General features: G+C 30.2%; 2 protein-coding genes across 3 annotated transcripts in view; both read left to right on the forward strand.

Moving 5' to 3' along the window:
• Positions 1-2: 2 nt before the first annotated feature.
• Positions 3-5,730, forward strand: Ubi-p63E (Polyubiquitin-63E). Of its 2 annotated transcripts, none has more exons than XM_086907223.1 (3): positions 3-139; positions 892-1,325; positions 3,290-5,730. In XM_086907223.1, the coding sequence occupies exon 3, from the start codon at positions 3,296-3,298 to the stop codon at positions 5,579-5,581; it is 2,286 nt and encodes a 761-aa protein (XP_086763349.1). In that variant the 5' UTR covers positions 3-139; positions 892-1,325; positions 3,290-3,295; the 3' UTR covers positions 5,582-5,730. The 2 variants fall into 2 exon arrangements, with proteins under 2 accessions (XP_086763349.1, XP_086763348.1); XM_086907222.1 differs by lacking the exon at positions 3-139 and adding an exon at positions 175-338.
• A 153-nt stretch (positions 5,731-5,883) lies between these two features.
• Positions 5,884-16,461, forward strand: part of LOC100871808 (uncharacterized) — a 158,202-nt gene continuing 147,624 nt past the window's right edge. The window contains exon 1 of the mRNA XM_086907214.1: positions 5,884-8,842. Coding sequence (XP_086763340.1) covers positions 8,800-8,842 — 43 coding nt within the window. The 5' untranslated portion in view covers positions 5,884-8,799. The remainder of the gene's footprint in view (positions 8,843-16,461) is intronic.

The following is a 16,461-nucleotide window of genomic DNA, read 5'->3' on the forward strand; positions in this document are numbered from 1 at the left end:
TTGTTTTTGTCCTTTTTTTATATTAATAACTGGTTGTAATTATTGCTAAATTATATAAGTAGTAACGTACATAGTTAACTAAAATTTATTATTTCGATGTTAATAATGAAATATTAAATTAAAAATGTAAATAATTATCGTAAGTAAATACTTGTTTTCGAAATTATCATGTATTTCATGTAAAACAATCATGCTATAAACAAAATTTTAATCTAGTCTGATAGTCATGATTGATTTAATTTTTTTTTTTTTTTTTTTGATGAAATATCAATTTCAATGAAAGTGAATAATTATGCAAGATAAAATATTGTTTTTCACTGTGTCACTAAAAATATTTGGTAAGTAATATGAATGATGAAATGATCATGCAAATAATTACAAAATACAAAAAATATTAAATTTTTTTAATGATACATTTTAATTACATTGAGTAAATATTTATATTATTTTTACAATTCTATGATTTATATGTTATATCTATTTTAATACTTAATTTAAATATATATTATTTATATATTATAACATTAACTTGCATGAAGTAAATTCACGTTTTTATTTTTTTTTATTAATTTTCATCAATTTTATTCTAAGATTGATCAATTCTATGTTTTGATATCTATATAGATATGGTTATTTTATATATATAATAATTTTTATAAATTAATTTAATATCGAGTTTAAAAACAATAACAATATATTTAATATCGAATCTATGATTTGATATTTAATATAACCTGTTCATATATTTTTATTCATATAGAATTTTGAATATTTTTATTTTTAAAATTAATGTTATTTATTCTAAAATTGTATAAAAAATTTATTAGAAAAAGCAATGCTAGTAATAAAAACAATGAATCATCACTTTTCTTTGTTCAACAATTTTTCCAGGCGCCCTCTAGCTGTATATTACTGTCAAAATGTGACAGTTCAAAGAAACGTGCATATAAATAAAATTTTTGGTTGAAGAAAATACATTATTCCAAAAATAATAATTTACTATAAATAATTTTATAAACGACATTTAATTTAACAAAATTTTATTACATAAAGAATACTCTTTGTCTCACAAACCAATAGAACGTAGCAACGTCAGAGATTCCATGACGATACAAGATATAATCCAATAGGCATCTTTGTAGAGATCTCCTGACATGTTTGCGCATGATCAGTACAGTTTTCTCTCATTGACATAAAAGGAACGTTTGTCGTTTCCTCTATTCAGTTCTACAAGATATTTCAGAGTGCTTTTAGAGGAAGAACTTCGTGAGACTTCTTAAATTTTATAGAAATTTTTGCTGCATCATAAACTACTTCCAAGGAAGGTAAGAATTTCCATTTTTATTATATTTCATACGATTTTATTTTAAATTTTAATATATTTTTTGATAATTAGAGATTTTATTGGTTTTAGTTATTTATATTCACATATTTTTTTATTTTAAATAATTTATTTATTCTAAAATTGGTTGTACACATTTAAATCATTTTTTGTAAAAGAATAAAATAAAATAATTAAGACAAAATAATGTCTTTGAAAGCATCGATTATAAATATTGAATTTAAAATTTATTTCTGAAATAATTTCATAATATACATTTTTTATATAGCTTAGTAATTTAGTAATAATATTTTAATAATAAAATTATAACACAGAAAAATGATTATGAAAGTAATTTCGCGAAAATAAAATCTTATTTTTATAATAATGTTTCACATTTTTGCTGCGTAATAACTATACTCAAAATGGCGGTTATTGATTCACCAACATGACGCCATTATGACTATGACATTTAGCACGCATATAAAAATTGAAATTCATCCTATTTTACCATAAATGTGAACAAAATATAAAACGAACGAATTTAGAATTATTTTATGAAAATGAATTATTTTAAGAAAAGTATAAGATAAATTTCGTTTCGGAATATAAAAAATTTTTGACAAATTGACCGATATCTTTCGATACTATTTGACGATTAAAATACAAGAATTGATTTTTAAGTTTAAAAAATTAAATATAAATTTAAAAATTGCAAAATTATTTAATATATGACAACTTGATAACTTGATATTAATTTCATCGATGAAAGTAATGACGATTTAAATATATAATGTATTATTATATTATTATTTTTATTTATATAATATAATATATAATATATTTATATATATATTATTATTTAAATTGAGGGAATTTAAGCTCATATATATAAATAAAAAAAATCAATATGTGAATGTAACATATAAAAAGATATACACTAAAAAGACAACTTCATTTTGAAGATCCAAAAATATATATTGAGATTACAAAATCATTTTATCAAAAATTATGCGTCTCTAAATATATGTAGCATTTAAGCCGATAGAAAATTCATATTGATTATTTTAAAATGCAAGACTAATTGTAGAAGAACATATCTATATATAAAATGTATAATATACATAATATATATGAATTGTCTAATTTATAAATACATTAATTGAAAATTAGATACGAATTGAATTAGATTTTTGATTGCGTCAGGTGGTCGGTAATATAGAAATCATCTCTATAGAATTATTCGCTATTAAAAATCCAATACAATTATTGATTACAATTAAGCAAGTTAATTTTTTTAATATAATTGTGCGATTCAATAGAAATTACCTATGGAAAAGTTTTAATTTGTTACCGCAAGTTCAAAATTGTGTCGCATTATCTGTATGCATCTATATCAAGTATTTATATTACATTTATTTGACACCCATTATTCAATTCGATAGACAAAGACTGAAATTAATAAAATGCATGCACTTACATTATAATATAAACTTCTACGAACGTAATTTTTGAGATTTTAACATATGTATTTTTGAATTTTATTTAACAGCATTAAAAAATACAAAATGAATACAATTTTTTATTTTTTAAAAATAAAATTAATTTATTAATTGGAAATCAGTATAATATATTATATCTGTGTATTATGTAACTATATTATAGTAAATATAATATTTGAAAATATTTCTTTTTGCTTTTGTGAATTATAAAATTATTTATTTCAACTATTTATATTATTTTACAATTTAGAAATATATACATTCTTCTAAATTGTGCATACAGAAAATATCCATATATTTCTTGAAACAAAACTTTCCAATATAAAAATAATATTCTTATTTTTATATTATAGATATAATATATATAAATCAATAAAATTTAATAAAATTAAATTTTTCATATTTTGAAATAAATTTTGCTATTAAATGTATTCTTAATTAATATATTAAATAATTTTTTTTCCAGATAATCATGCAGATCTTTGTCAAAACATTGACAGGTAAAACAATAACTCTGGAGGTTGAGGCCTCAGATACCATTGAAAATGTAAAAGCAAAAATTCAAGATAAGGAAGGAATTCCACCAGATCAGCAAAGATTGATCTTTGCTGGAAAACAACTAGAAGATGGACGCACATTGTCTGATTATAATATTCAAAAAGAGTCAACATTACATTTAGTACTGCGTTTGAGAGGTGGAATGCAAATTTTTGTCAAAACGCTCACTGGAAAAACGATTACTTTAGAAGTTGAAGCTTCAGATACTATTGAAAATGTTAAAGCTAAAATTCAGGATAAAGAAGGTATTCCTCCCGATCAACAGAGATTGATTTTTGCTGGAAAACAATTGGAAGATGGCCGTACTCTTTCCGATTATAATATTCAAAAAGAATCTACACTTCATCTTGTTTTGCGACTTCGTGGTGGTATGCAAATTTTTGTTAAAACTCTTACGGGTAAAACTATTACTCTGGAAGTTGAAGCTTCCGATACCATTGAAAATGTAAAAGCCAAAATTCAAGACAAAGAAGGTATTCCTCCCGACCAACAGAGATTGATCTTTGCTGGAAAACAATTAGAAGATGGTCGTACTCTTTCCGATTATAATATTCAAAAAGAATCAACCCTCCATCTCGTTCTACGACTTCGTGGTGGTATGCAAATTTTCGTTAAAACTCTTACGGGAAAAACCATCACTCTGGAGGTTGAAGCTTCCGATACTATTGAAAATGTTAAGACTAAAATTCAAGATAAGGAAGGTATTCCTCCTGATCAACAGAGACTGATCTTTGCAGGAAAACAATTAGAAGATGGTCGTACACTTTCGGATTATAACATCCAGAAAGAATCAACTCTTCATCTTGTACTTCGTCTTCGTGGTGGTATGCAAATATTTGTAAAAACTCTTACTGGAAAAACAATTACTTTAGAAGTTGAAGCTTCTGATACAATTGAAAATGTTAAAACTAAAATTCAAGATAAGGAAGGTATTCCACCAGATCAGCAGAGATTGATTTTTGCTGGTAAACAGCTCGAAGATGGTCGTACACTTTCGGATTATAATATTCAAAAAGAATCAACACTACATTTAGTACTGCGTTTGAGAGGTGGAATGCAAATTTTCGTCAAAACTCTCACGGGTAAAACTATTACTCTTGAAGTTGAAGCTTCTGATACGATTGAAAATGTGAAAGCCAAAATTCAAGATAAAGAAGGTATTCCCCCTGATCAACAGAGATTAATTTTTGCTGGAAAACAATTAGAAGATGGCCGTACACTTTCCGATTATAATATTCAAAAAGAATCTACACTTCATCTTGTTTTGCGACTTCGTGGTGGTATGCAAATTTTTGTCAAGACTCTTACAGGAAAAACTATTACTCTTGAAGTTGAAGCTTCCGATACCATTGAAAATGTTAAAGCTAAAATTCAAGACAAAGAAGGTATTCCTCCCGATCAACAGAGATTGATTTTTGCTGGAAAACAATTAGAAGATGGCCGTACTCTTTCCGATTATAATATTCAAAAAGAATCAACTCTGCATCTTGTTCTACGACTTCGTGGTGGTATGCAAATTTTCGTCAAGACTCTCACGGGTAAAACTATTACTCTTGAAGTTGAAGCTTCTGATACCATTGAAAATGTAAAAGCCAAAATTCAAGACAAAGAAGGTATTCCACCTGACCAACAGAGATTGATCTTTGCTGGAAAACAATTGGAAGATGGCCGTACTCTTTCCGATTATAATATTCAAAAAGAATCAACTCTCCATCTTGTTCTTCGACTTCGTGGTGGTATGCAAATTTTCGTCAAGACTCTCACGGGTAAAACTATTACTCTTGAAGTTGAAGCTTCTGATACCATTGAAAATGTAAAAGCCAAAATTCAAGACAAAGAAGGTATTCCTCCTGATCAACAAAGATTGATTTTTGCTGGAAAACAATTGGAAGATGGCCGTACTCTTTCCGATTATAATATTCAAAAAGAATCTACACTTCATCTTGTTTTGCGACTTCGTGGTGGAATGCAAATTTTCGTCAAGACTCTCACGGGTAAAACTATTACTCTTGAAGTTGAAGCTTCCGATACAATTGAAAATGTAAAAGCAAAAATTCAAGACAAGGAAGGTATTCCACCTGACCAACAGAGATTGATCTTTGCTGGAAAACAATTAGAAGATGGACGTACACTTTCCGATTATAATATTCAAAAAGAATCGACTCTTCACCTTGTACTTCGTCTCCGAGGTGGTCGATGATTTCATACATTGAATTTCGTTTTAATATGGATAATATATAAAATAAAAAAATAGAAATAAATTTTTTTACTTTTATTCATAATAGTTGCTTATGTAATATAATTCTGTGAATGATACATCCTGATAAATAAATGGTATTATTAAAAATATATTTTGTGAATATATAATTTTTTCATGTTTCTTTTGTAGTTTACATGAAATTAATATATATATACAAAAACTTAATTTAATCTAAATAATTCAACAACTTTCAGTTATGATTCCCTTCGATTTTTAAATTTTTTTTTGTATGTTATAAATTTAATCGATATTTATTTGTGAATCATTATAGGCAATATTGGAACAATTTTTTGAAGTTGAATTTTTCATTCAACAAATAATTTTTGTTTTTCGATAACTTGTGTATTCTATCTAAGATATTTATTAATATTAATACATTATTATAAATAAAATCAATTTAGCATTTATACTTTAATTTGTTTGATGCACGACATTTTGATATATATATATTTTATATTAATATAGAATAAAAATTCTAAATTCATTATTTCAAATCATAAAGGAAACATAAAAATCTGATTTATTGCACAATTGACAATTCAGAACGTGGCACAAAAAATATTAAGATAGTAAATCTAATCTTTACATTATTTATATTATTCTGAATTTGATCAATAAATTTAATCGATAACAAATATGTAATTGTTAAATTAATATTTTAATATTGATAATTAATATTAATATTAACAATTAATATATTATAATATATATTTTATTATTTTATTTTTTTTAATATTTTTAGTATTTTTTTTTATTTTTATCAAGCTTAATTATAAAAATCGTTAATTGGTTAATTGATTAATATATAGATACATAAATAAAACAAGATATATCATATATAAATGATACAATTTTCAATTAAAACTTAACCATAATAAGCGGCAAAGCGAAATAAATTTTTCGTTTCTCTCCTGGCACTAATTATCATTCGAAACGCCATCTTTCATCTTAATCGTTTTAAGTCATTTCTCAGATTTTCGTTCTAATTAATTTTTTAATTAACTCGTTTCAAGTCTGATCTTGAAGATGATACTTTCATTAGATTTAAAAAACTATAATTTTCGTTATAAATATATTTTTCTTTCTGATCATATTATGTACACACACACACACATATATATATATATCGATTAGAATCTGCGGTTAAAATTTTTAAGATTTATCAATTCTTTTTTCTTCTTTTCTAAAATTATTTTCCTCATTTTTTTTTTTTATCATTTCCTTAGAAAAATTTTTAACAATTCAGTTTCTCAATACGAAGAAAATATTTCAGTGTAATTTCAGTATAATTTACAATAAAGCATGCAATTATTTTTTGCACGAATTAAATTAAAATTCTGATTAAATTATATCATCTAAATAGTTAAATTGAATATAAGTTAAATTTCGCAAATTCGTTTGTAAATACGAATCATTCTATTCGTTTAATTATAAATCAAAGAATTACTATTATTAAAAATATTAATTAAGTAGCAATTAATAGTATAATTTATAGATTGCAAATGTTCACAGATTTAAAATGGAAAAATTAAAGATACAAAAATGTACTTTTTAATATTTAAATTTATCTCGTAAAGTATTTGGTTTAATAGTTTTTCCATATTTTTAAAAAAATATATTTTTAAGGATTACAAATAGTAACATTTTATTACAATTACATTATAATTTATAATGGATTTATTTATAATTAATATATATTAATATATATATATATAATTAATAATATTAGAAGCTTATTAGAAGTTTGCTTTTAAATTATTCTAAGAAAATTTTATTATATATGTTTTATTATATATAAAATTTTATTAAAATTCTTATATATTTAAATATTTTCAAAATTTAGATTATAAAATTTAAATAATAACTTATATTATTCTAACATAATATTCTTTCAAAAGGAACCAACCAAAGGAAAACTCGCTTCTGAATTATTTTAAAAGGTACATTTTTAATAATTTTAATCATATTGATACTTTCAAACTTTATTTTAATCCATGCTATTCTCATTCACGTGTTTCCAATATTAAACATTTAATTCGTATTCTCAAATTTCAACATGAAGAAACCAATCTATTTCAAAATTATTCTAAAGATGTAATAAATAATAATTTCAATCGATATCGATTCATTTAAACTTCACGTTATCTTATTTTCACATCCTTATTTTCCCCACTCACCCATTTTCAACTCTCAAACTACACCATACCACTACTGAATGCATAAAGAACCAATCTATTTTCAGAAACTCGCCCTTGAATTATTCCAACTTCGAATCTTATCGTTTCATTTCCAACGACCAGGTCTCCACACCAAAAAGGAACCAAGAAAGAAAGAGAGAGAGCGAGCAAGATGGACAGAGAAAAAGAAAGAGAGAGAGAGAGAGAGAGAGAAAGAGAGAGGCTCCTCCGAAAGATCCGCGATAATCCCGCAACGATTCCCCCGCGTGAGGACACGGAGAGCACGGCGTGTCTCACGGCGAACCGTGTATCGCGTGTGTTGCCTAATGGTGGAAGGAAACGTTATCCAGAGGCGGGCAATGGACGGGCATTACTGTACGGCGTACCCTGGTAGGGCCGAGAGAAGTCAGCCTCCGGGATATGGACTCGTACTCAGTCTTCGAACTGGCCTCGTACCGCGCTCTATGCAGCGTGTCACACAGCCCTGTGAACAGCGGCAGCTTAGTTAACAACACCGCGTGTTGCTCCGCATCTTCGTCTTCGAGTCTCTCGTCCGCTGGACCTCTTGCGCTCGCACACCGTCTCGTCGTTCACTGGTCTCTCGTAGTCGACTCTTCATTACTCCGCGAGACTTATTTTCGTATCGTAACTTCCGCAACTTCGCGTGGAATTCTCCCCCGGTGTCTCTCTCTATTCTATATTTTCGTGACGTTTCCTTTTTCGTGGAATTTTCGCGAAATAACTCTCGTCTCGTCAGTTTATGGTGGATTTCTGGCAGTTATCATTTCATAATTTCTCTTTCGAGAAGAAAGGAAAGTATTGCAAGTCTCGATCGATATCAACGGGATCTTTCGATCACCTGTCATCCGGCGAGGAAGAAACGGCTAGAGCCGCAACGACAAGTGGATTTACCGGAAACGAGTCTTCGACACGGAGGATGACAGAAAAGTAGAGCGGAGCTGGGAAAAAGAAGGCAAGACTATGGATCTTCTTCTCTTGATCGGATTGCTTCCCTTGATATCAGGTAAGATTCTTATACAAGAATACGTTTTACATCTACATTGTTGGATTATGAATATCGATCGGGAGATACGATACTTGCGATGCAAAATATCGGAATCTGTGGAAGAGGGCAAATATTTAAATAGGATGAAAGGAAAGATTCTTAGAGGAGAATCTATCGGTAAATTTTCTTAGTTTTCAACGGAATATCCGGTGTCTCTCGGATACGAACACGTGCTTATTTAGACTTCTTTTCAGTTTTTCTTTAATCTCCCATTTATCATTATTTATCATTTTTTTTTTTTTTGTATTTTATTTTTCTCCTTTTTGCGAATATTATAAGTAGACTACGGATTTTTTCTTTTCTAATTCATATATGATAATGCATACTATATTTTGAATTACCACGTCATTATACATTTCCATTTACATTATCGTATATTTATATTGCACAATATTTGACTACTTAACGAGATCGGAAAATTTCTATTTACTATTGTGTAAATATTTCCGAAAAATAAAATGAGATCTTCTTACGTGTTCGTTCTTGTTAATCAAATTTTAAAAAAATAATTTTGACGAGTAGCTTATTTATTTCAATCATATATATTTTTCAATAAAATAAAAGTGACCAAATAAATTGTAACGCGTGTAAAAAAAAGTCTATTGATCACGTTGAAACTTTTTCAAAATCAAATCTTTTAAAGGTTTTGTTAATTGATAAAAAACAACCAATTGTTTTTTATCAATTAATAATAATGAAAAAATATCTTTTTACATAGATAATTTTTTACAAGATATAATGCAACAAAACTCTTACTTTTACTCTTCAATAATCTAACCATCAATTAAAGTATAATATCAAAGATTATTTAAAATATATGTATTGTATGAAAAATATTTATTTATATTTACAAATATCCGCAGGCATCAATTTTTCATTGCGGAAGACGCAAGACCGGATGCAATGACTGCTCGTTATCCAATACCGATCCGATGATTTCACTGTCGATGAATTTAATTGCTACCAATCCCGGGTGATTAACTTCGGGAGCATTAAAATATTTATTCTTCGCGCCGGTCGAGAAGCGTCGATAATGGCCCTATACATTATTTCGAGCTGGTTTGCATGGGAACGAGCCACGCGCAGTTATTCTGTGTTCAAATGCTGTTTTTGATCGAACATTTCGTGGATTGGTGGAATTTGATATTTCGAACCAATGTTAATAATCCAATTACGATCGAACATTAACAATTCACGATTTGTTAACAACAACTGTTATTATCTTTCAAAATGATGGTTTGAAATTGAAAGGTATATTCGTTATTGTTTACAATTAATTTTAATTTTTAAATTACAAATAATATTAAGTTTTTTTTTTAAAAGTGTATCTGTATCTGATTGATTGAAAATTTTTTTTATTATAATTGATATATGTACGAAAGTGTGAATTAACTTTGATCCGCGAACAAACAGTTTATAAATTGTAAAATAATTATTGGCATTTATCGAGAAATTTTTTTTCAACTAGATTGCTATTTGTTTTTCGTTTTTATTATCTTCAAATTCTATATTTTATATAGAAAAATGATAATTTTATTATTGTGTTTATTCTACGTCAATTATTAATATTATTATTTTTTCTTCTACAAAATCAAGTAAAATTATTTACGTGTCAATTATAATATACATCTATAAAAATTCTGGGCAATAAATTTCTGAAAGATACGAACGACGATATTGCACAATTGATCAAATCAAAGAGTACACATGAATGTATTAATAACACGAGTAACATAAGAATTAAAAAAAAAAATTATACAATTTCGTCAATTTTCCACAATTTAATTTCTTTCATCAATATCATTACACTAAACCAATCTATCTGTTCTTCAGCTCGGTAACGAAATAAATCGTAATTAATCGCAATATTTGCCTTCCCCCCCTCCCCTTTTACTCTAAATAAAATAAAAAGAAAATTCAATTGTGGACGTGCGTAGCGACGAAGAAGCACAGAGAATTTCCAGAAAATATTTTCACGTGGCAAAAGCGCCACGTGTCTAACAATTTCGGGAATTTTCGTCCTGCACGCGTGAAATATTTGCCAGCCCGTATTTTCGTGTAAACGCATAATCGAGAAAGGATACGCGATATTTCCCTCCCGACTGGCACAGCTGTCACGAACACACAGCCAGGCTTTTATTTTTCTGTCAACAACGTGTTCGCGTGAGCTTTATTACGAGACGAGGGAGAACACGCAACCGCCTCTCTATCGGACCTTCGTCTCTCCCTCGCCTGTTCACGCCATCTTTTCTCCGTTCGCGGAAATTCCGTTCTACGAGGAATTCGTTCTGGTTTCTGTGCTTCTATAACTGCTTATAGACGAAAAGAGAATGGTATACAGCGGACGATTTTCCACCACGAGCTTCCACCTTCGATGTGCAAATTATCCAAAATTGTTGGAAATCGTTGCCCGTGTTTTTGAAACACAGGCGTGTTAAGCCAGATTTACACTGGGCGAATAAGTATAAATATTAAGAACACGAATGAACGTGATAATTATAACAGGATTAATATAATGTAATAATTGTTATATGAATGATTAAGAAAATGATACGTTTCGATAACATGTAATGTAAATCTAAATTTCAAGTTTAAACTTACTTACTTACAAATAAGTTGGATATTTTTTGATTATCATATCAAAGAATATATTACGGTAATAGATAGATTGCACAAATTTAAAAAGATTTGTTACTCGAGGAAAATTGTAATTCAACATTTCCAAATTGTATGAGATTAGAATTAAGAAAAATTGCATATTTATTTATACTTACATTAAACATAAGAGATAGAATAAATATATACTCAAATTGAGAAATAGAGATAAAAAGAATGAATAGAGTTACTCGTTCGTGTGGATCCGGCTTTAGGTTTTGACCCAACTTAAGTGTTCTGGTCGTCTTTGTGCGACGATCCTTGAAAAATTCATCGAATATCGTTTTTAAAACAATCGTCGATAGATTTTTCCATCCTAAAATGCAAAAAAGGCGGAGTTTCGCGGTTTGATCTCGCCTTTTTGGCGCGTCGACTCGGTATCTCTACTTGCCAATTTCATTACCAGCTTGTAGTGGTGAGCTTTGTGCTTTCTCGCCAACCCCTCCGCTTGATAACCGTATTGCGCTTAACAACATGGCCAACTTTCTTTTTGTTTCGTGCTTTCGCGCAATTCAATTGTGGCGAATCACTTTGTCAAGTTAGTCGTCATTGTTAACACCTGAAAGAAACCGGTGAAGTAAATTTGTACAAGTTTATAGTGCATGGAGAGAGATTAGATTGAAAGAAATGTAGATTTTTTTTTTTTCGTTAAAATACATTTGTGTTTAAGATATAAAACAAATGTAAGTTATTGTGAACAGGATGATTTTACGATTTTATTCATAGTGAATTTTTTTTTTTTTTTTTTTAGTATTTAAAATGATAGAGGATGTGATTTGAATAATTAATTGATTGCTGCATTGATTGACTCTTTCGTTTTTTTTTTTTTTTCTTTTGGGAAAATAAATCGAGGTAATCGAAGTAAGAATTTTTCAACCAAGCTACGATCTATCATTGTCTTGTTTCACCGATGTTGATGAGTTTCGAAGGAGCACAACGAGGGACCTGTCTCTCGACACTTGCGCAAGAAACATTCTCCCCTCTCTCGTCATTTCGTGAAATTCTTTCTTTTTCGTCCACGTTTCCGCGAAAACTTAGTGTTTCGACGTCGAAACGCACGAGACTTCGAGCGTTACGGCAAGAAGTTGCGAGTTGAAGATTTAACTTCATTTCTTCGATCGATTTTATGATACAATTGAAGTCACAAAGGTCTTACAATTAATTTTAGACGAGATACTTTAAATATCATCGAGAGATAAAATTAAAAAAAAAAAAATCATAATTTATTAATTGTAACAGAGTTAAAAAAAATTATCGTTCAATCCATAATGAATTATTGAAAAGTATCTACTCCTTATAGTTAATCAATTTTAATCAATAGAAGATAAGTATTACTTTTTGTCTCATAGAACACGAAATATTTCTTGCAATATATTTACAACAGAAGTTAAATTTAATTATTTTCTTATTCGATATCTTACTGTCTACTGTAACTCTGTACAAGAAAATCACGCATGTTAATACTCATTTCTTCCATATATCCGTCGCATCGGTCATTGCTTCTATATTATGGTAATGGTATATAGCTCGGTATACAGTACTGCTCCGGATCGACATCAAATTGCCAGTTATACACTGCAACGACATGGGAGCCGCTCTTAGAGCTATTTTTGCGATCCCCGAGTTATTCTTACAACAATATCATTAAAGCTTTCGTTTCGAGTGCTCATTTTATCATTCGCTATATGAAAATTAATTATTTCGATAATTTTTTAAACAACTTTTTTACCCCTGAAAAGGCAATAATATAATATAACGACAAAAATTGTATATAACTTTCAATCATATCACAATATACATCTTCTATTGACACATTTTTCTTACTTTGCAATATATGTATATATATATAAATATCCATATAATTTATCTGTCATTAATCCCCTAATTTTCATCTTGTCGCTCGAACAAAATCTATCCCAACAATTTTCAAAGTGCAGAAATCTGAAAAGAAAAAAGGAAAAGACACGGAGTTTCTCCTCCTCTAATAATGCACGGAGGAGGGGAAAAAATTCTCGGTCGAATTTATCGAGATCCCGCGGATATCCTGAAACTGGCCGCGTCAGCAGGCCCTTCCAGCTCGTCTGCCATATCTATGTACATTGTTTTTACCGCGGACATGGTAGCAGCTGCGAGCCAGAAGCCGCAGAATCTTCGTGGCGAGATATCACGAGATGTCCCCTTTGCACTCGTTTCGCCGCCGCTCTCCAGCTTTCTTTTGTGTTTTCTCGCCGTTCTCTAGTGGTTCGACCCGGACTAAATATAGAGGCGTCGCAAGGGTCTGTCCCGCTGACGGGTCACAAGTAACTTGTTGCTATTAGCGGACGAGGGTCGAAAGCGCAGGAGGAGAGGCAACCTTAAGTTATCCAAACGTCATGGGATTAAGAGAGGCACGGGGAAAAAAAGAGAGGGGCGTACGCAGAGGATCGTGGCGAACGACTGTGCTCGTCTCATCCTTCCAATTAATAGAAGAACTTTTCAACGAGAAACGTACGAGAAAGAGCGAATAAGTAGGTGGTGTTTGATTCGGGCGATTGCTTCCTTTTTTTTTTTTTTTCATCGGAAAAATCATTCTGAAATTTAAAAAGAGATTAGCGAGGAAGCGCATCATCGAGTCAAATAGATAGCGCTTCGAAGAAAGGAGTTTTTACGTTGAATTTATGAATTTTGGCAAATATAATATCCTCCCGCCTCTTATAATTAACCCTCTGATCCGTTTAATTTCGTCCATTATTTCGAAGCTAATTTCAAACCGTTAAAATCCTTCGCGGAATCTTCCACTCGTATTTATTTCCATCTTCCCCATTACATTTTTTTTATGCCCACAATTTGAAAGAATTAATGCCCCACTCGTCTATCGTTCATTTTATCCCACCATTTTATCAACCGATAAATCCGGAAGTGGTCCGCGACTTCCAGCTCGTCAAGTTTCAAACGACGATTCGAAATATCCCCATTTTTACGGGCAGACGTAACATCTTCGTGGTACATTTCTTTCCAGGCGGTAGCCGTCAATCGGACTCCATTTTATGGACTCCATTCGATCAACTCGCCCGTTCCGTTTTACCGCTTTGAGCGCGGTTCAAACATTTCTCCACCGCGATCGAAAACTCTCCTCCAACGTTCCACGCTTTTTTCCCTTCCTCTTTTATTTTCCCCTTGTCACGGTTCGAGGTGTGAAAAGAAAAGAGACGAAGAGGAGGGAAGAAAAAAAAGAGGAGGTGGAGGAAGAAAAAAAAAAACGGTTTCCTTTGAGTTGGAGCGAATCCTTCTTCTTCTTCTTCTTCTTCTTCTTCTGCTTCAATTTTCCTTTTTTTTACTTTTTTTCTTTTTTTCTCTCCGTGTAAAGGATCGAAGGATCCTCGCTCGAAGGAGTGGTTTATACGAACGAGCTTTTTTTGACCGATCGGCGAGGACACGATGGAATTTCATTAGTTTCACAAACGTTCGTTTAAAATACACGCGGCTTGTTAACGCTTGTAATCCCTCGAGAAGAATGAAAATGTTACGGTAAATGAGATCCTGCAATTATCCTGCTGCGGATATCTGTCTTTGTGTGTCGTAACGATGTGTGCCGTCGTTCTATCGGTTAGATGATATTTTGCTGTCGCATCAAAGATAAGTGTTAAGAGTTACGCGTAAGTCTAAACACGAGGCGAACGAATACGAAATAGGCTTCAATCCTTTTACAGCAATATTCAATTCAATCTTTCTACAGGTGTTGTTATAACAGTATTAGAATGGTAGATTGAATGCATAAAGGTTTACGATGTGAGAAAATTCGATTTGAAATTTATTTGCGATTTGATGTATATGCTAAATGAAATTTTACATATATATATATATATTATAAATATCAATTCAAAATTCCTTTTGCGGCGAGAAGATTGATAAATATATAATATTCGTTAAACATTTTTTTAAAACGATAATATTAATTAATTTAAAACTGGCAACTTTATCATCTGGAATATCTCATTTGTCATTTCATACATTAAAAGATTATTCCAGAATAAAAATAGAATGGAATTTCGAGAGGGGAGTGGAATGTAACGTAATTTATTTCTTCCATAGACGGATGCTTGTACAATAAAACGTTCAACTTTAAAATATAATCTCCTCGAAACCATGCAATTTTCGTTTCAAATCATTCCTTTAATATTATGAAATCTACATAATAATCTAAAAAAAATCGGCGAGACACCCCAATCTTTCGTTTCGAAAATTTAAAAAAAAATTCAAAAATTATCGTTCACAATTATATATATATATATATACACACACATATAAAAAAAAAGGCCCCGTCACAAAAGAACGTCGTGTTCAAAAAAACACGGATACGAAGATTTCGCGCTGAGCTTCTGTATTCGACACTTGCCTTGCCACTTTCGGTTTTCGAGAGCATAACCGGCCCTTTTTTTCCGACCAGCACCTTTATTTACGGCACCGGAGGCGAAGAGAAATGGCGTTCCTGTGCGGATCGAAGAGGGGGCACAGGAACGCCACTCGAGGAACGCGAAACAACTTAATGACACTAATAACACCACTAATTTATGCCCCCGTTTAAAAGTGTTAAGCTCGAACTAAGCGAGCAGCGATATTATATTTTGATCATCATTTCATTGCAGTATGTTAAGGATCGGTAATATCCGGTGCACGCCGTACCAACTTGCCTAATTTAATCCTATATGCCTATAATTAGACGTCAGTGAACGTAGCTCAATGGGCAAAAATAATTTGCGCGCGCGCGTTGTTAAATAATTTATTTGTTTCGACTTGTTTTTAAATTAATCGAGCTCGCTTTTCCCGAGGTTGTCGATAAATAAATGACGAATTCTCGTTTTATTTTATATTATCCGATGTATATAACAAGGCAGATTTAAAAAATCGAAATATAGATTGTACACGATGATCGGATATTAATT

The sequence above is a fragment of the Apis florea genome, unplaced genomic scaffold, assembly GCF_048593485.1.
Source record: "Apis florea isolate Af1SG1 unplaced genomic scaffold, ASM4859348v1 contig_2835_pilon, whole genome shotgun sequence".
NCBI classification, from domain to species: domain Eukaryota; kingdom Metazoa; phylum Arthropoda; class Insecta; order Hymenoptera; family Apidae; genus Apis; species Apis florea.